The sequence below is a fragment of the Pseudorasbora parva genome, chromosome 13 (assembly GCF_024679245.1).
Source record: "Pseudorasbora parva isolate DD20220531a chromosome 13, ASM2467924v1, whole genome shotgun sequence".
NCBI classification, from domain to species: Eukaryota; Metazoa; Chordata; class Actinopteri; order Cypriniformes; family Gobionidae; genus Pseudorasbora; species Pseudorasbora parva.
Window position 1 is genome coordinate 33,246,234 of NC_090184.1, and position 17,112 is coordinate 33,263,345.

The 17,112-nt window shown below is 37.2% G+C and overlaps 2 protein-coding genes and 1 long non-coding RNA gene across 4 annotated transcripts in view; 1 reads left to right on the forward strand and 2 right to left on the reverse strand.

The window, feature by feature from the left end:
• Positions 1-169: 169 nt before the first annotated feature.
• Positions 170-9,150, forward strand: rps8b (ribosomal protein S8b). Its single transcript, XM_067414050.1, is given in 7 exon segments — positions 170-313; positions 743-849; positions 1,013-1,072; positions 1,074-1,113; positions 7,108-7,283; positions 7,943-8,072; positions 8,475-9,150. Coding segments are annotated over 7 exon segments (627 nt in total). The 5' UTR covers positions 170-309; the 3' UTR covers positions 8,585-9,150.
• Positions 2,127-6,736, reverse strand: LOC137038972 (uncharacterized). Of its 2 annotated transcripts, XR_010897576.1 has the most exons (5): positions 6,152-6,736; positions 5,788-5,829; positions 5,385-5,452; positions 5,087-5,210; positions 2,127-2,460 (listed from the first exon to the last, which is right to left on the reverse strand). It is a non-coding gene; the product is annotated as an uncharacterized lncRNA (long non-coding RNA). The 2 variants fall into 2 exon arrangements; XR_010897575.1 differs by having other exon boundaries at positions 5,788-6,736.
• Positions 9,151-9,934: 784 nt separating the features above from the next.
• The window catches only part of LOC137038973 (zinc finger protein GLIS1), a 104,222-nt gene continuing 97,044 nt past the window's right edge, over positions 9,935-17,112 (reverse strand). Inside the window, exons 10-11 of the mRNA XM_067414051.1 lie at positions 15,338-15,496; positions 9,935-10,783 (exon numbers count right to left, since the gene is read on the reverse strand). Coding sequence (XP_067270152.1) covers positions 10,650-10,783; positions 15,338-15,496 — 293 coding nt within the window. The 3' untranslated portion in view covers positions 9,935-10,649. The remainder of the gene's footprint in view (positions 10,784-15,337; positions 15,497-17,112) is intronic.

Sequence of the window (17,112 nt, forward strand, 5' to 3'; positions counted from 1 at the left end):
GCGATACAGGGATGCCAAGTCCGCAGTGTCTTTTAAACTCTTCATGCATATGTTAAACATATTATATTTAACTGAAATGCTTAATTAGACATATTTTAGCTTTTAGCAATTATAAAACTGCGTAGCTGTTATGGTTTGTGGGATTTTGTATTCAGTTGCAGTATAAGTTAATTTTTATTCAGAAAACCAAAACCTGTACGTCAGATTAGCTACTTAAACTATTTATTTGGCTACAGTGGTTAGTAGCTCCGCGCAGACCTGGCAATCTTGATGTAAGTTACGCGCAGAAAGTGTCAAAAGCTCCAAGGAATGGGTAAGTATTTATAAGGAGAATATCAGCTACTCAGGTCCTTCTTCAGCACCATTATGTTCTATACATTTAATCGCAATCATAATATTGGCATACGAAATAACGTGTTTGTGAAAGTGAATAAACAGGCATTATGGCGGAACTTGCTTCTCATTACTAATAATAGACTAAATAAGCTGTATTAAGCCTGTAGCTCATACATTATTGCTTTGCACTACAAACACAGTCGTCAAAAATCACAATTGTAAGTTATTGAACTCACAAAAATGGTTAAATCAAGCTGCGCAATATTCGCGCGACAGGTGTTTTGCGTGCGCAGTTTGTTATTTTCAGCAATTACAGCAAACACGTTGAATTTTAGGCATTAGAAGTACTGACATTTATTTCCTGTGTAATGTAAATGAATTTGTTTGTGTGTTTCTTATCTGTTAGGTATATCCAGGGATCACTGGCACAAGCGCCGTAAAACCGGAGGGAAAAGGAAGCCCTATCATAAGAAAAGAAAGTATGAACTGGGTCGCCCTCCTGCAAACACAAAGGTGCGATTATTTTGTTCATCAAAAAATAAGTAAATCAGGATATGATATGTGCGTAATTTCATATGGTATTGTTTGTGGCTTGCAGACACAGTCATTACTTGGTCATATACAATTTGTTGCTTCAACAAAATAAAAAATAAATTATGTGGAAACTTTTTTTTAGATCGGTCCCCGCCGTATTCACACAGTGCGCGTGCGGGGAGGCAATAAGAAATACCGCGCCGCTGAGACTGGACAGTGGGAACTTCTCCTGGGGCTCTGAATGTGAGTCAGTGTTCATTTCTGTTTATCCCAACTCTCTCTCTCTCTCTCTCTCTCTCTCTCTCTCTCTCTCTCTCTCTCTCTCTCTCTCTCTCTCTCTCTCTCTCTCTCTCTCTCTCTCTCTCTCTCTCTCTCTCTCTCTCTCTCTCTCTCTCTCTCTCTCTCTCTCTCTCTCTCTCTCAATGCAAGGCATTGCGATATTGCAAATTAAATTGTGAATATCAGAAACAGCCTTGTAAGCACTTTTTATTTTTTATACCAATAGGATTCAGATTGTAGGTTTTCGGACTACAAATTGACTATCTCTATTTAAATACTTAATTATTGACCTTTTAAACATGGAGACGTCCATTTAAGAGCAGAGTTTTTTAAACTGACCAAATCGGAGTATAGCCTCCAAATGTCTTGCTAACTAATATTTGTATTCGTTGTCACACTGTAAAAAGATAACTGTGAAAAATACAGCAACTTGCTGGCAGCAATTAGCTTGTAAGTTGCTGTATTTCATTTCACAGTATTCTTACTGTAAATATAATCGCAGTAACTTTTTAATTACTGTAAAAAAATGTACAGTAATAATCACAGTACTGTATTTTATAATTATACTGTAATCAGGATTACTGCATTAATTTTGTGTACTGTAAAATAAAGACACTGTCACAAATGCCATTTATTTTATCACTTTTAATTTCAAAAATTCATAAAAAAAAATAGTATAGCATAATTTGTTCAATGTTACAATTTATCTGTACATTTTTTATTTCATCACTTTTCTGAACATACAAAAAAACACTTTTCTGAACAAACAAAATCAATATATATTAAAATGTTTGGATAAAATTACAAATGTATAAAAATTTAATGATTTAAAAACAGCAGGATTTCAAATCTATATATTTTCTGAACATATACATTTTTTTCAATAAGTTAACATTTCTCTGTGAACAATTTATTTCATTTCAGCACTTTTTTGAGCAAACAAAACAAGCAATATGTATTCAAATGTTTGGGTAAAATTACAAATCTATAAAAATTAAATGATTTAAAGGGATTGACTTCCCATTGACTTCCTTAGTAGAAAAAAAATACTAAGGAAGTCAATGGGACCCATCAACTGTCTGGTTACCGACATTCTTCAAAATATCTTTCTTTGTGTTCAGCAAAAGAAAGAAATTCATACAGGTTGAGGGTGAGTAAATGATGACACAATTGAAATTTTTGGGTGAACTATCCCTTTAAAAACAGAAGGATTTCAAACCTGAATATTGTTTTTCTCCAATAATGTTTTTTTCCCATAACTATTATTCTTTTAAAACTTGACCTGGACTTCCTGGGCCTGAGTCTTCTGCCCTGTAGAAGAAGAAATTCATTATTAATGTAAAAGTTTAAAAGTAAGACAGATGGGTTGATGACATACACATAAAGATTTAAATAAATATTAGTATTTTTTATATGCTTTGTTGGTGGTTTGTGGAGTAGCATCCCCCGGGGCTGATATTTTTTTATAGCTTTACAAAAGATGTAAAATGTAAATGTATTTTCGTTAACACATCTGAACACACTATTTTCTGTAACATCTGTAAAAATAACAACCTATTTTTAAAAGATAAAATGTAAATATTATGGAGTTGCAACTCGACTCTTATTAGACAGAATTGGTTTCTGTCATCAGGGTATCTGCAGGTTTTACCAAGTCAAATTTAAGACTTTTTAAGACCTTTTTAAGACCATTATGAATAAAATTTAAGACCTATCTTGCGCAATAAAAAAACATGCATAAGAAATCCAGAATCACTCAATTACTTAAACTTATATTATTTAATTTATTTTAAATTGAACAAAGTATTAGTGAACGTATTATTCATAGCTCAATCCCACCAGGATTAGCATATATATATATAATTTATTTTTTGCTTTTTTGTGGTGGTCACTTTCATACATTTTTATTTTTTCATAATTAGGATGCAACATTAACCATATTATTATGTTAGATGCACAATGATCACACATGGCAATAAAACTAACAAAATGCATGAATCTTGTTTGGTAGGCATATTACAAAAACAAAAAAGGCTGTTCCAGTAGTGCACTATCTATCTTTAATAACACGATCGATTGGGGTGGGAAATATGACCAACATCTTAAAAGTAAACCACAGCAATAAGCAATTGCTTAATATAAGTAAAACGTTATTAAGTAATTACGTAATCAAGTAATCGGTCAGTAATAAAATATATACTTATAAACAAATGACAATAGGAAAAATAAATACAACACAAAGGTGCATGCATACAAAGAGGAACACTCCACTGTTTTTTTAGAAATAGGGCTTATTCAACTTCTTTTGGATAAACCCCATTTAGATATGTGGGCAAATGCATTTGTCTCAGTGCATGCATTGTTTATGTTTGGCAGGGTCTCCGCTAGCTTAGCTTAAAATGCATTTCCCCACATATCTAAATGTAGCAAAGTAGAATAACCCCGATTTCTAAAAAAGTTGGTGTGTTCCTTTAAGTGTAAGAGCTTAAAAACAACACAAATGGGGAAAACAGCAATATTAGTTTGCTTTCACTTTGAGAGCTTACTAATGCCCAGATCCAGTACTTACTGACAGTTCCCAAACTTTTTAACTCAAATCAGGATGTAGACATATGCATAATGTGTATATTTGATCGTTCAATAGTAACGTTAGGCTAATGAGCCTAAAAATAACACATTCAATACACTCGCGCGAGCGCTGACAGGCAGCAAACACATAACGTTACAGTCTGACATCGGAGTTCGGAGTTTACATCACTGTTATTAACTCTACTTAGTGCAATCGGGTATATTATACTTTTATTTGGTCATTATGCAAGATGGTGAGGAAGATTCGCCTTCGCGTTCACGATCGCGGAACTGCAAGAACCGTCAGACTCAGCTGAAGAATAAAATCTGTTTTATGCGTCTGTGGGGTATACGATCAGAAAGAGAGGCTCGTGCCAATAACACGAAAGCTGATTGGCTGCAATATAAGTGGCATGCTTGCCTAATTTGTAGTTGTAATAGAGCGAACAATAGCTGGTCTAGCGAAAGAAAGAACTACAAACACCACGGAACAAACACACACACACACACACGTGCGCGCGTGCTGCGGGAGGCGAGAGCATTTCAATGAGGTAGCGTTACATGGACGTAGGAAAATTAAGACCTGTTTAACATTATTTAAGACCTAGAACGCAATGCTTCCGCGAATTTAAGACTTTTTAAGGCCTTATATTTTGATTCTGAAATTTAATACTTTTTAAGACTTTTTAAGACTCCGCGGGGACCCTGTGTCATTTGCCATTACTTTAATATTTAATAACTGTCTACATGAATATTATAAAATTGTACATGAATATCCCACATTTCTGCCACAATACCATGTTTGCAGTTAGTGATACAACAGTGAAATTTATGTTTGTGAGTTCTGAATGGAAAAGTATTCTAACTGGCTGGTGTTGTCACACAATGTTCCTCCTGTTTTTCATGTCAGTGTTGTTGAATCACCTTGTGTTGACGCTGTAAAACTGCCTGATTTGAAAATGATGCTTGGCAGGCCTAAAGGGATAGTTCACTTTAAAATGAAAATGCTATTATCACATACTCAACCTCAAGTTGTTTCAAATCTGTATGAATTTCTTTCTCCTGCTGAACACAAAAGAGGATATTTTGAAGAATGTCGGTAACCAAACAGTTAACTGGAGCCAGTGACTTCCATAGTATTTTTTTTTTTACTATTATGGAAGTCACTGGCTCCAGTTAACTGTTTGGTTACCAACATTCTTCAAAATATCCTCTTTTGTGTTCAGCAGAAGAAAGAAATTCATACAGGTTTGAAACAACTTGAGAATAAATTTTAAAGTGAACTATCCCTTTAATAGACAAGTTGCTGGCCACCCCTGACTTTCAATCACCATTTAAAGGTATTCAAGGTAACAATTAAAAGTCTCACCTGGAATTAGTTGTTCTGCCAGTCATACTCGATGAAGTCCCTGATGACCACCTTCCCAGTTTGTCTGCTAATCTGGACCTTTGAATTGCACTCGCTGTGCTCTGGGTTAATTCTGACGAAGAATCTGAAAATAAAAACATTAGGCTATGCATTACCCTATCCAAGAAAAAATACCTCTTTTTTTTCTATTGGATCAGTAACAACTAGAGATTTTTGGAATGTAAGTGCAAGATGCTTTATATGTGAAGTAACCCTTAATATTGGCATCTATTGTGTATGTTGAGTGCTTGGATCTTACCGAGCATGATGAGTCTGGGAGTGTTTGGCAGGAAATCTGAGTCTCAGCGTTTGCTTAGGTGGAAGTTTCTTGTAACACAAAATAAAACGAAAACACAGTTTTAGAAATCACAAGTTCAATATTCATAAGAGAAAGTGTGTGGCAATACTGTAAAAAATTACAATTTCAAATCATTTTTATTTAAAGCTAACATAGCTACTATTTAATAAAATAAAAGACGTTATAAATGTAATTTCGCCAGATAAGACAAATATTAATACAATATATGCTCCCAAAAGTCGGGAATGGCACTCTATTAACAATCTAACGTTATAGTTTCTGCAGCTTGAAGGCAATGAAGTTCATAAAAATCATGAAATTATTAAGAATATGTTAAGTAACGTAGCTTAACAGATAACGTTACCTCTAGCTGGCTGCGTTTTCTCGGCCCGCTTAACTTCAATGTCTGATTCCTCAGGCGGCAACAGCAAGCAAGAGAAAAGAAACGAGAGATTATTAAACGGCTACCGCGCCAATAAATACAAAAAATTACACCATTTTAAATTAATGTCATTTCCCAATGCTAACGTTAGTCTTTAATCAAATTAAAGACGTTAAAAATGTAATGTTGCCGGATAAGACAAATCTTAATACAGTAGCCTACAGCCCATGCATGCTCCCACAAGTTTGAATAGCATTTTACCAATCTAGTTTCTGGGGGTTTCCATTCAGAAAAATCATGATTAATCACTATGAAAAATATGTTAAGTTAGGCCTAACGTACATACCTCAGCTGCGTTTGCTTTCAGCTCGAGACCGTCGAGAGTCGGCAGGCTTGGCTCACTGCCTCACGCGCATGTGGTGACAGGAAAAAAAGCGATCACATTATGTGACGGATCAGCACCAAAAGAGATCACATCCACAATTTAATTTTTATTTAACAATACTATCCTTCTATAAATTAATGACGTTATCAAATGTTGCCAGACTAGAAAATATATCGAAATCATGCAGAAATATTTGTGGAAATAAAATTATAAAATGCACACACAGAATGAGACGAGTTTACTAGAAAGTGTGCCGCTCATTACTCTTTTCTCTCTCAGTGCACTCTTAAAGTTGAACAAACAGTTGACTTTACAAGAGTAAACTTTGGAAATACATTATGTTACCTTTCTGAAGTAAAAATTCGGATGAAAGTGGGGAATCTCGTAGCTTTCCTTGGCTGAAAAAAAAAATATTCTAGAAAATGCTGTATTGTGATTCACAGGAGAGAAAAAAAATACTGTAGAATTTACTCGCCATTGAAAAAAGACCATGATGCTTTGCAGATCTACAGCAACATGCTGTATACAGGTTCTACAGTAAGTATTTTCTCATTTTACAGTAATAATGCTGTGAAAACTACAGATATTGGTTACAGTGCAGGACACTGAGTGTTTGTGTCAGTGCATTTAGAAGTATTAAAACCATGAGATGCCTTTAGACTGAGATCATGGAAGTGGTGCCTGGAAATTTTCTCATAAATTTTGCGTGAAGTCTCTGATGTAACACATTACTGTTAAACAAAACAGTTTGCTTGAGCAGGGAAAACTGTTGAATCGACCTGTTCTTAAATGTCTGTCTCTTGGGTTGCCTAGACATTTTACACATGGCATTCATCATGCCATGTGAATTATTTATTCTCTGTGGTCAAATCTAAACATGACATGGTAAATCCTACTCTGGATGTTCTCTGGCTCAGGTTGTACTCGCAAAACCAGAATCATTGATGTTGTGTACAATGCCTCCAACAATGAGCTTGTGAGAACCAAGACCCTGGTGAAGAACTGCATTGTTTTGGTGGACAGCGCACCGTACAGACAGTGGTATGAAGCTCACTACGCCGTTCCTCTGGGCCGCAAGAAAGGAGCCAAGCTGGTAGGCTTTCATTTCATAGCTCACATTATAAATAGATGAGCATATCTATTATTAGAGATTCAGGCGTCTCAAGCCTCAGAGTGTTTATGGATATTGCACCCAAACATGACAAGAACTTTTCCAAAACCACTAGCTCCTATATTTACACGTTTGCTTGCTACAATGCAAACTTTTCAGGGTGCTTGTAATTGCATTGGTGATTTATGTTGGCATTAGTAACAGAGACCATTGGCAATGCAATACGTATAGAGTTCAACTTTATGCATATGTTCATACCAATCGAAATAACACCTGCTAGTTGGCACCTGATCACCTGTAGTCCTTTTGGTGTGTTCATGCACAGCTTTTTGGCTGAGGCAAGGCAACAACAAAGTTGGTTATCACCACTTAGTTTGTGTCTGCCTAAACAATCTGGCAGAGCTTAAACAATGTCACTTAGACTTAAAATGGTTAACATTAGAAGTGGGTTATTAGGGCATAAATAGCAATAATTAATATTATTTTCGAATTTTGCTCTAATATAAAATTAAAGACCGGAACCATGGTCCAACAGACCACTCCATGTCATCAGAATCTTTTCTCATCAAAAGAAATGGGAGATGCCGGAGTATCTGGATGAGTTGCCTTTGTAAATGTGCATATGCATCTTCATCCCTAAGACTCCAGAAGAGGAGGAGGTCTTGAACAAGAAACGGTCCAAGAAGGTTCAGAAGAAGATTGATGGGCGCAGGAAGAAGAGCAAGATCAGCAGTTTGCTGGAGGATCAGTTCCTGCAGGGAAAGCTTCTTGGTGAGTTTTCCACACTTTTACCATCATGAATCCTTTGAGACAGTCATCTCCATTTTCTTAAATTGATCATTGGCATACAGTTGTTTTTTAAACAGAACACATCCACATCAGTCCATTCAATCCGTAGTCCAAAAAAAATAAGCACAACAGTATGTGTGGACCTGATTTAGTAATGTCACAGGATGTTCTCATTGTTATGCTCATTTGAAGCAAGAAACAAGATGGCGAAATTCTAGCTATCAGCTCTATAAAAAACTCTATATTGTATGCTCCCTCGTGCTCATTTGACATCGGTTTATCATGTTGTACAACACCAGTCAGACTGGTCTCAAAGGCAAATCTTTAATTAGTAAAATAATCCCGGTGTTTCTAAGTTTCCCTTTTAATGTTCTGCTTCCTCAGCTTGTATTGCGTCCAGGCCTGGCCAGTGCGGAAGAGCAGACGGATACATCTTGGAAGGGAAAGAGCTGGAGTTCTACCTCCGGAAGATCAAAGCCAAGAAAGGCAAATAGACACAGGCAATATAACCAGGGCTCTACAGTACAAGCCTTTAAGGGTGAAAACGACTATGAATGTGAAAAATGATTCGGGTCAACAGTGTGAATGATTACTTCCTTGGCCAACAAAATTGGTTGCTTCTTTGAACAGTCACTTCTGTATCCCGCCCTTTTATGGTACTATTTACTAACTATTATTTGTTGTTTTTCTTTGTTTATGTATTTTCAATATTTATTTAAACTGTCATTAAGAGTCCAATTTATATATAAAAAAAGAAATCTTGTACAGTAAAGTGATAAAAAAAAATTTGTGTGGAATTTATGAATAATTATTTTCCCATGTCTGAGTGTATAAACCAGTAATGTAACAGTCTTAAAGGGTAAGTTCACCCAAAAATGAAAATCTGTCATTAATTGCTCACCCTTATGTTTTCCAAAACTGTGAGACCATCGTTTATCTTCAAAACACAGATATTTTTTTATGAAATCCAAGAGCTCTTGGACCCCGCATAGACAACAATGTAATAATATAAAAAATAACAAAAACTACGACTTTATTCAGCATTGTCTTCTCTTCCCTGTTTGTGTTCAATCCTCAAATAAAGATTCAAACGGTTATGAATCAGCATATTGATTCATGATTCGGATCGTGTGTCAAACTGCCAAACTGCTGAAATCACGTGACATTGGTGATCTGAATCATGAATCAATACACTGATTCATAACCGTTTGAATCTTTATTTGAGGATTGAAAACAAACCCGGAAGAGAAGACAATGCTGAATAAAGTCGTAGTTTTTGTTATTGTTGGACCAAAATGTATTTTCGATGCTTCGAGATTCTAATTAACCAACTGATGTCACATGGACTACTTTGATGATATTTTTATTATCTTTCTGGACATGGACAGTATAGTGTGCATACAGATCCATACACTCTTGGACCAAATATAAAATATCTTAAACTGTGTTCCGAAGATGAACGGAGGTCTTACAGGTGTGGAGCGACATTAGGGAGAGTCATTAATGACATCAATTTCATTTTTGTGTGAACTAACCCTTTAATTCTGATATTTTCTGAGATTAATGATCCTCATCCTCTCCAAAAGGGGGCAGACTTCCCCTAGCAATAGTCTACAAAAGTCTATTAAAGTTTTTTCCTGCTCGGTCCATCATATGTTTGAGACTAGTTTCTAATAAAGTTTAGGGGACATATGCACATCATTTGCAAAATGTCTTGCTATTTAAGTCCCCTGTATACTTTATAGTATTTTAACATAATTTAATGATGTTAAATGTGAATCAGCATGTTTGATTAGTCAAGGACTCAACCACACCTAAAACATACAATGCTGAGCATTAGACTTCAATATTCAAGAGTCATTTATTTTCAGATTGAGAGATGGACATCATTAATATTAAACAAACTGTACATTTTATACATACGTTGAAATTGTGGTAGATATTAAAGCCATCAACCATTATAAAATAAAGAACTCTGTTTATCTAGGATGATGACAACCAAATGACAAAGCAATACAAACATTTGCAAACATTCACTGACAAAACACAGCAACACTAAATAATTGTTTCCAACACAACAAATCAGAAAAAGAGCTCTGAGAGGGAAATGTGGAACTCATCACTGATGAGCTGTGGTGGCGCTGAAGTTTCTATCAAACTGTTCCAAAGTCACAATTGGATCAGAGCTGACCAGCTGGATTTATTAAGACTAGTGATGCCGTGCTGACGACAAGGGAGTATCTCATAAGACTTTGAACATATCTTTCAAAACACTGGGAAAAAATTTCATAATATCCCACAAATAAACACGCTCAACAACACAGAGCCCTCATTATTTAACCTTCATTGTAGTGGAATAGCAGCTTTTCGGGACGTCAAAGAAGCAGATAATATTTCAGTTCAATGAGGTGATTCAACAATGCATTTTAAGGAAATAAAAAAAAGCTGAATTCGGAGAAAACCGGAATCTCTCACAGGTTGAAACTGCGTTGACGGAAGAAAAGAATAAAAAAAAGTTTGGTCTGAAAGAAGACGTTTGTGTTGATGGATGGCCTGATTCTACGTCTCGGTATACACTGAAGACATTTGGCTCAATCCACGATCGAAGCCGCCCACCTGAAAGAAAACACTTTCCTCAGTGCCCGGCGAGAACTGGCAACCCGATCCTATGATGTCCGGCACCAGGCTGAAACCTTTGCATTAAGAACAAGAGAACATATGGAAAACAGTGTTATACTTTTATTACACACACAAAACGTGCACACATTGTCCCATTAGACAGTCACTAAATGTACTAAATATAAATAAATATACCCCTACCTAAAGAGAGCATATTGGTACTTTACGCATAGTACTGTAAGTGCTAATTATGATACTAATATAGACTCTTTAATGGTATACTATTACAATTAAAGGTTCTAAAAGGGGGGTTTCGCAGAGAGGCCATAGAAGAACTATTTTGTGTCCCCAAAAGAACCTTTTCATAAAGGATGTTTTGGGGAATGCTACTTCTTTATGGAACCATTGATGCCAATAAACAACTTTTATTTTTATTTTTATGAGTGTAGATAAGGTTGTCTGGCTATCACCAGACCAAGCTCAATTTAAAATTGAACATTGGTCTGGGGAGTCTGCTCTGTGTTTTCTACTGGACAAGAGGCATGATAAGCGAGCATTATTTAAATGACTGTATGCAATTGGACAGTCCTTCAACCAATCAGACCACAAGCTGTGTGATCAACGGGCAATGACCCATCGTTTCTCTATCCGTCATCGTGTTAAACCCGCCAATGGCGTGCCAGGTGGATAAGCCAGTGTGTGATTGGTTCCCACAAAAGTGTAATAGAAGCAGTAGAAATGAATGTACAGGAAATGGCCAGCAGATCAGGCTGGGTTTACTCATAGATAAGGTAGGGTACTGCCCAATTTTTGCTCATTTTAAATATTCCTGTTTAATATCAAGAATACTTTTTAGGGTATTGAAACTGGAGACAAATAGCTGAGAAACATGGGAAAGAATAACTTGACAGGGCTGGTTCGGTCTAGACCAGGGGTTTTCAAACGGGTCCAGGGACCCCCAGGGCTCCTCCAGAAGGTTCTAAGGGGTCCCCATAAAAGTCTAATTTCTAAATGTTTCTCTCCTTTCTTGCCTTATATACCTTCCAGAATTGTATATGTTTGCTTTGTATCTTTAGTGAGTTTTTCTCACTATAGTCCTCTTTAACTTGCTCACTTGGGTTGTAAGGCAGTATTCTTAACACAGTGCACACACTGCTTACATACCTCTCTCGTCTCAGTGCGTGCACTTAATCGCTCTGACGCGTGGTGACGATCTGATAGGAAATCCTCCCTCACATCTTCCCCTCCCCCATGTAAGACTGAAAAAACTAGTATATGCCGAAATGTCTGAATGAAGAACAAGGACTCTCTGAGAAAATAAAGGAAATTAGCATCTGAGCTTATTCATAGAGTTAGAGTCTCTGTCCGAGACGACATCACACTGAGTGAATCATCTATGAATGACTCTAATTTACATGCCTTTCCTTTCACATGAAACTTCCCCCAAACTACTGCTCCCACAAACTTGAGATCACCTGAAATGCACCAGAAATCTCTTTGTTACAATGTCAATCCTCACAATGCAGTATTATATGTGTTTGATATCATTTGAAATGTCTCAGTGCGACTGGTACAAATATCTCAACTCCACAGAAGTTAACCAAAAGATAATCAATGTTTTAAGGGTTTAAAGATATCTTTCCTTGGTGTATGGTGGGTGTGGCTTTCAGCCATTTGGCCTCTCTTCTAATCAGGTCTATAGGACCTGATCAATGCAAATTCCTATTGTTAACTGGTGTTTCCATTTGAAAGAGTTTCAAATGGTTCTGGGTATGTATCTGGTTTTGGGTATTTAAGGAAATGTTGCAAAGAGCTCAAGGCTTGACACTTTAAACCGGTCAGCCCGTAATGCTGGATGTCGCGAGATAGCCAGCATTATGTAATTTTCAGAAGTCAGGTATACATTTCATTCTTTACTTCAGAGTATTTGATGTTATATGTGGATTACCTTTGAATTGACTATGTAATTGGCTTTATACATTTACCTGACTGTAAAATAAATTGTTACACTTTGATAGATTCTGACTTGCTCTGGAATTATTCATGTTGGGTATAATTTCAACAAAGGGTTAAACGGAATAATTAAATGTGTACTTAAACTATTAAAAATGAATGACCAAATAACCAATTGGCATTCTAACCTAAATTCTAAATTATAATCAAATGGAGTCAGATAACGAGGGATTGGAATAAAATCCCCTTTTCCCCGCTGAAAAGACGAACGCGCAGCGACCTTCACCCGCCGATCGTTAGCCTCCATTGGGACGATTTGGGCGGCCTTACACCCACCCCCATTCACAGAAATGAGAGAGGGAGGGGAGATGTGAGGGAAGATTTTTCAGCTGGGACTTTTTACTGCGCCGAGTCGAAGTACTCTCAGAAGTGCTATTCCGATCAGATCGTCACCGCACGTCAGAGCGATTAAGCACACGCACTGAGACGAGAGAGGTATGTATCAACTCGTCTTAGTTAAGGGAATAACATAGTTTAATATGAAAAAGCGGTGAAGTATTAATGTCACACTTACTATTTTACTATTTATCTAACAGTTTAAATGTTTTTTTTTTTTCTCACATAAAAATAGATGGATTTTGTATTAGGGGTCCCTAATAAAAGTCCATCATATTTAGGGGTCCTTGGCATTAAAAAGTTTGAAAACCCTTGGTCTAGATTATAGAACCATTACTACACATGGTCTCTATGATCAACTTAGCCCACAATGCTTTTGAGAAACGCAGCCCAGATCAGTTGACCTGTTCCCAGATATTACAGGGAGTGCAGAATTATTAGGCAAGTTCTATTTTTGAGGATTAATTTTATTATTGAACAACAACCATGTTCTCAATGAACACAAAAAACTCATTAATATCAAAGCTGAATATTTTTGGAAGTTTTAGTTTTTAGTTTTAGCTATTTTAGGGGGATATCTGTGTGTGCAGGTGACTATTACTGTGCATAATTATTAGGCAACTTAACAAAAAACAAATTTATACCCATCTTAATTATTTATTTTTTACCAGTGAAACCAATATAACATCTCAACATTCACAAATATAAATTTCTGACATTCAAAAACAAAACAAAAACAAATCAGTGACCAATATAGCCACCTTTCTTTGCAGGGAGACTCAAAAGCCTGCCATCCATGGATTCTGTCAGTGTTTTGATCTGTTCACCATCAACATTGCGTGCAGCAGCAACCACAGCCTCCCAGACACTGTTCAGAGAGGTGTACTGTTTTCTCTCCTTGTAAATCGCACATTTGATGATGGACCACAGCTTCTCAATGGGGTTCAGATCGGGTGAACAAGGAGGCCATATCATTAGATTTTCTTCTTTTATACCCTTTCTTGCCAGCCACGCTGTGGAGTACTTGGACGCGTGTGATGGAGCATTGTCCTGCATGAAAATCATGTTTTTCTTGAAGGATGCAGACTTCTTCCTGTACCACTGCTTGAAGAAGGTGTCTTCCAGAAACTGGCAGTAGGACTGGGAGTTGAGCTTGACTCCATCCTCAACCCGAAAAGGCCCCACAAGCTCATCTTTGATGATACCAGCCCAAACCAGTACTCCACCTCCACCTTGCTGGCGTCTGAGTCGGACTGGAGCTCTCTGCCCTTTACCAATCCAGCCACGGGCCCATCCATCTGGCCCATCAAGACTCACTCTCATTTCATCAGTCCATAAAACCTTAGAAAAATCAGTCTTGAGATATTTCTTGGCCCAGTCTTGACGTTTCAGTGGTGGTCGACTTTCTGCCTTTCTTACCTTGGCCATGTCTCTGAGTATTGCACACCTTGTGCTTTTGGGCACTCCAGTGATGTTGCAGCTCTGAAATATGGCCAAACTGGTGGCAAGTGGCATCTTGGCAGCTGCACGCTTGACTTTTCTCAGTTCACGGGCAGTTATTTTGCGCCTTGGTTTTTCCACGCGCTTCTTGCGACCCTGTTGACTATTTTGAATGAAACGCTAGATTGTTCGATGATCACGCTTCAGAAGCTTGGCTATTTTAAGACTGCTGCATCCCTCTGCAATATATCTCACTATTTTTGACTTTTCTGAGCCTGTCAAGTCCTTCTTTTGACCCATTTTGCCAAAGGAAAGGAAGTTGCCTAATAATTATGCACACCTGATATAGGGTGTTGATGTCATTAGACCACACCCCTTCTCATTACAGAGATGCACATCACCTAATATGCTTAATTGGTAGTAGGCTTTCCAGCCTATACAGCTGAGACAACATGCATAACGAGGATGATGTGGTCAAAATACTCATTTGCCTAATAATTCTGCACTGCCTGTACTGGCCTATCACTGGTCTTGAAATTAATCTACTGTGCTCTAATGTATAATGACGACTGGTAATATCAGTCGTGCTTCTTTTGATTGTGATATTGTTTAAAAATAAAAGGATTTGAGGAGGTAAAGGTGTGGTTAGATTTTTCACAGGCGAAATCCTGTCATTTCAATATAAATCTGATTTCCCCATGCAGTTGGTTAAACAAATTCGCAGCGCTGACCAACAGAAAGCTGCTTAAGTTTGAAAGTGAATTTTTATGACCTGTGCTTTATCCATCACTACACTATTGACAATAGACATTTCACCAAAATGGGGGGTATTTGTGTACCTGTGGAAGAAGTGCTGGTGGAACAGCTCATGTGGAAGCCATTGTGTGGGTTTGTGTTGAAGCTGTGAGACTCTGCAGGCTGATGACCGCCGCTGATGGACTGGTCCATTCTGTAGCTGTCGCCAAAATGGAAACAGCTCTGGAAGTTGCCACGGTAATCTGTGCATAAACACCCAAACACAATATATAAGCATCAGAATGAAATGTTATTCGATTGTGGCTTAAGACTTAATACTTAAAATAGGTATTTAGCAATATAGCAAAAACCACAAATATACTGTATCTCTGTTTGTATTTCTATTTTGGGACTTTTCCCTATTCCTCCGACTTTGCTTCCACAAGTGTTCAACAAGTAGTCTTGCTCAGATGGGGGTCTTGGATTTGATGTGGTACACACATGTACATCTGTGTCTTGACAAGGACCTGAACATTTCTCCCTGAGATCAGTTCTTTTGACAGACAGCTTAGCTGTTTTGGACTGGGCAGTTTTAAAGCAAAAAGCTTCCTCTTGTGGTTCCAGGCATCTCTTTCAGCCCACATGTTCTGGCTAATACACAGAGCGCTGCAGAGACTATGCCAGTTCTCATACTGATGCGGCTCTCTCTGACACGAAATACTCATGTGCTGATATTTTAAGAAGGTATCCAATAGATCAAGTGTAAAGGCAGGGGATGGGCAAAGTGACTGTACTTGCTTAGTCACCACTAAATTCAAAGGGCCTATTATTTACCATAGGTTAAAAAAAATCCAACCTTTCAGGCACTTTAAGGGGCTTGAAACTTTGCACAAGTTGGAAACTTTGGCCATCAGGGCTGTGTACAAGTGTACATGGGAGGGTCGTTGGGGGGCTCTGTGGCGCACACCTTTTATATGGTTGTATTTGCGGGGCTCTATAGCACAGCCCTTTTCACCTACGGTAACCAAACTTCATAAACATATACTGTAGATCTCATCAGACCAAACAATTTTCGCATTCTAAGTCATACAACATCCCAACAGGAATTTGCTATTATGGGCTGTATGAAAAACGCATGCTCTGGAATTTGATATACTCCTCCTAAGGAATAAATCCGATCGCCAACAAACTCGGTCAGCATGAAGCCTAGACATTGAGGATGCAAAATTGCCAGCAGTAATTTTAATGAATTCAATTCAAACTTCCTCTGAATAATGTCAAGATGTCATGTACACCTGTGAGAGGATTCTTGAATACTGTTGTCATTGCAATGCGTCAAACTTTATTATTCTTTTTTGGGTGTTTTTTTTTAGACTCTTAGCATGCTTTGAATTACATGAAACTCAACACACACATCATAGTTGTCAGCTGGTAGACATAGTCAAAGCCTTAGAGGGGCTCAGTAGCGACAGCTTTTGACTAAAGTGAAGGGTTAGTTTTAAATCTAGTCACCAAACTCTGTACATATATTGTTTTGGAGCCTGGTAACTGTCTAATTTACAGTCATTAGCTCTGACCTACAGGAAGTCAGCTAATTTTGTTTGAATGGGTTTTTTTTTTTTTTTTTAAATCAAGCCGTTTTTAACTACTTTAACTAAAAACAGGTAGCACTATTTGGTTGAACAGAATAAATAAAATCAAATGCAATACATAGTGTAACGCACACTCTTGTTACTGATAAAATGTTCAAACTGAGAACAAAACTGTTCAGACATATTGACATCGTTTTATCAGGTATTGCAATTGGATAAATATATATAAATGTGACCAAAACCAAATTTCTCTATATAAAAAGACATTAAGATAAATACTTTAGGGC